Raw genomic sequence first — 3,681 nt, forward strand, 5'->3', positions numbered from 1 at the left:
TTAACAAATATTCTGAGCAAAGAGGGCCTTGAACGCTCTACAGCTCTATTATGAAACATTCTTGCTCCAATCTTCTTGTGAGCATATGTCTGGAGCTCAATGGTGTGGCGATAGTAATGGCGGCGCCATTCCTTGATTTCAATCACTGCGCTGGCGGCTTTACTCTCCAGCAACACCACTCCACTTAATAAAACCATGCATGGTCCTGTCAACTATACATGAAAAGATAAAATAATCAAACCGAGAAGAAAGGCAAGGTTAGTCAATTACCAATTTAAGTAGTTGTCCAAAGAAGAGTTGAAAGGGTGTTGATTAAGATTGTTACTGTTCTACAATCCAAGTTGCAACTCGGAGGACATCGCAGGCCCAGCATTGAACTCTGACTACTTGTCTTATTAATTATACAGGTAAGCATCTCATTCGGTCTAAAAAACTTATCATAACAGAACAAATTATATTTTAAAAAATAAAAATGAATCGAAATCTACTTAAATGATCAATTCGATCAATTCTAATTATTAGTAACATTAATAATATTCATATTATAACATAATAAAATTTTTTAATATTCAATGATGTTTCATCAATAAAGCCTAAATGTTTTTAGTTTAATTATGTACTATATATTAAAAATATTATATAGATATAATATTTAAAATATTGAGCAAAAAAACTTAGATTATATCAACATGCCAAAAAATCGCAGCTATATCATTGACGTGGTTTACCAGCACTAAATTAGTAATAATAACTTTTAACCTGAAATTTTATACAACTCATATAGTCCTAGTATATATATGTATGGTTGTCAAATCTTTATGTACCATAAAACAATTTATTTTTTATGGAAAAATTTGTAAAAGTCATCTCAATATTGCAGTTTGACTCCTTGAAGGAAATGTTCAGTTTCTTACTTAGCCTGGTGTTTTAATGGGCTCCATTAATGACCTGAAGACCCAAAAACCCAATAAAAATGATAAAATCTGGGCCTTTTGCCAAGCCCAAAATAAAACCCAAAAATCTAACAATCCAGTTATGGACCCAGGATATCTTGTTTATATGGTCCACCACGTTTCCTCCATGGTTATTCATTCAATTTGTACTGCATGTGTACTAACCAAAACTCAAATAACACCAATGTAGTACTACAACATCAACTCATTCCCCAATCCCAAATGAGAGTGAGTGATAAAATTTGAAAGTAATCATTTTATACCAGTCGTTAGCTTTGGACGATATACAATTTATAGGTATTGATTTGGTCTACAATTAATATTGTACAATTACATGGAGAAGCAATTGGTTCTTGTTTTTGTTGTCACTTTCACTCTGATTGCCGGGGCATTCTTGGAGAAACCAATAGCTTCCCATCTTCTATGAGCTGATGGTCGTGGGAGATTCTCCGGCACGATGGTCTCCAGCGAATTTGCATTCCATGGAGGGCACACTCTTTTATCACTCCATCTTGCTACTTTCGAGTTTGACTCTGTGGCAGATGAGACTTCCTCAGCAATGGCGCTGTTGTCAGTTATATTACCTGCTTGTAATCCAATTATGATGCAGGTTACCCCTAGTACACATTGCTTCCTCCATTTATCATCCCTTGGCCTAAGAAAATGGATGGACAAAAAAGAATGTCAAAATCTTGTATAGTACAATATTAAGGAGGTAACTTAGTAGATCCTTCAAATGATGAAGAAGATGACTTACCATGCAACTTGGGATGCCTTCTTGTTAGAAGAAGACATGTCAAAGCCAGGAGTTGGAGTTGGAGGGGACACATTGAGGCAGCACCTAGTTGAAATGGCCATTCCTCCGTCTCTCTAATATTCCTTGCTCTCCCTCCCAAGATTTGAGTTTTGACAATTATGGCCAAAAAGAGAAGGAGATTAACACATATATATAGAGAGAGAGAGGGAGAGGAGCTGTAGCTTGTTACAAAGGGCCAGCCGCGGGCTTTGGGGTTTGAGGTTTTGGAGAGGTTGGTCAGATCACGGTAGCTGACTAGGACCCAAAGCTGTCCTTTTGCAATTAAACCACGTGGGTTGGACCCTTCAATCAAGCCACCTTTTCGCTTGCCGTCTCTCACCATCGTTTCCTTAGGCTTAGAGACGCGTGTCGGGAACACTTTCTTCTGGAGTGAAGACAGATTAGTCATTGGCGCGTTGCTCAATATTTCACCTTGACAGATCTGACTTTTATTTTCTTAAATATTACGGTATATAAATACTAATTGAGAAAACAGTATTTATCTATATATATATATATATATATAAGATTTAGATGTGATGTTGAATAATTTCTGTTATACTGTCAATTCATCATAAAGTATTAATTTATGATACAAGTAAATTTAAAATTTTTTAAAAACTTTAAAATAAATATTAATAATTTTCTTAGAATTTAATAACCTAAAAAAAATAAAATCGAGTTTCTTTCATCCACAATCCTCTTTCACCCAACTTCTTCTTCTAGACTCAACCTCTCACTCCAAATCTCAAAACTCCTTTCTTGTATGATTGAGATAGATTCCAAAATGTTTTTTTTTTTTATATTTATAGTTTCTCTAATATAATGTATATTGATGATTGAGACAGATTGCACATGTTTTCACCGTACACATACAATACATTCCGTATTTGTTTGCAACAACTCAGAATCTAAGCATGTAATTTTCTTCAACAATTTAGGACTGTAGTTCTTTACACAATTTTCAGTCGTATGACATTTATCGATCATGGAAATATAAATTATCTTCAAATTGTAGAGTCCTTGAAAAGATGTGGTACTTATGAAAATTCAAGTTATATCCTTCTTGTCAATTTAGTGCTTCTCTGGATGAGGTACGAGGTGGCAGAACCTCATCTGCACTCACTGTTATGATCTCTCAGAATTCTGGTAGGTGAAAACCGTGGAGAAGCTTATATGAATGGAAGAAGAAGAAGAAGAAGAAGAAAGGGTTTTGACTTTAGAGCGAGAGATGTTGGTGCAAATGGGAATTTCTTGGAATTCAAAGCAATTGATAAAATTGACTTCAAGACAATGTTTTTAATAGATGTTATTGTAACACTTATTTTATTATCATTATGTGAATAGTTCTACAAATATAATAAAATTAACGTTCAATTTCGTTTTTAGTTTTATAAGATAAACACTCGAGGATTACAAAATTGTTTATTTTTTACAACAAATAAATTATAAAGAATTTAGATTTTTTGAGAAAATAATGAGAACTCAATTGTTTATATTTATTTTTTTAATTTTATTCAAAACATAATAATTCGTTCTCGATTTTCTACTATTGTCTAGTTTGTTTTTGGTATGTTAAAATGGTTGCTAATGCTTTTCAAAAAAAAAAAAAAATGGTTGGCCAGTGTCTTCTTTTTAAGGAGACAATACTTTCATCAATGCATTTTTACGTTTTAAAGATACGTTTGTATATTACAAGACACAAATTTAAATAATTAAATTATTTCAATAATTACTATTCATTTTATTCGAAATAACTTTTAAATTACAATGTAAAAAAAATAATTTTTCATATCTAAACTTTTGACTAGTGATATATTTCAATTGTCTTATAACTTTTAGATTTAAAGATGTTTTGTCAACATATTACTTTATCAAAAAATATAACTATAATCCAATAGTTACAATATGTCATTCTATGTGATATAACTT

The 3,681-nt window shown here is 32.3% G+C and overlaps 1 protein-coding gene across 1 annotated transcript; it reads right to left on the minus strand.

The window, feature by feature from the left end:
- Nucleotides 1-1,109: 1,109 nt before the first annotated feature.
- On the minus strand, nucleotides 1,110-1,885 carry LOC18588956 (histone deacetylase-like protein). Its single transcript, XM_007013721.3, has 2 exons — nucleotides 1,711-1,885; nucleotides 1,110-1,608 (listed from the first exon to the last, which is right to left on the minus strand). The coding sequence occupies exons 1-2, from the start codon at nucleotides 1,809-1,811 to the stop codon at nucleotides 1,284-1,286; spliced, it is 426 nt and encodes a 141-aa protein (XP_007013783.2). The 5' UTR covers nucleotides 1,812-1,885; the 3' UTR covers nucleotides 1,110-1,283.
- Nucleotides 1,886-3,681: the final 1,796 nt, after the last annotated feature.

This window comes from Theobroma cacao, chromosome 9 (assembly GCF_053813885.1).
Source record: "Theobroma cacao isolate CCN51 chromosome 9, ASM5381388v1, whole genome shotgun sequence".
Taxonomy (NCBI): Eukaryota; Viridiplantae; Streptophyta; class Magnoliopsida; order Malvales; family Malvaceae; genus Theobroma; species Theobroma cacao.

Excerpts from the sequence above, each read along its gene's own strand:
- LOC18588956 (XM_007013721.3), bottom strand. The coding sequence starts at position 1,811 with ATGGCCATTTCAACTAGGTGCTGCCTCAATGTGTCCCCTCCAACTCCA. Across the intron at positions 1,609-1,710 it reads AAGGCATCCCAAGTTGCATG|GCCAAGGGATGATAAATGGA; the intron begins GTAAGTCATCTT and ends CCATTTTCTTAG.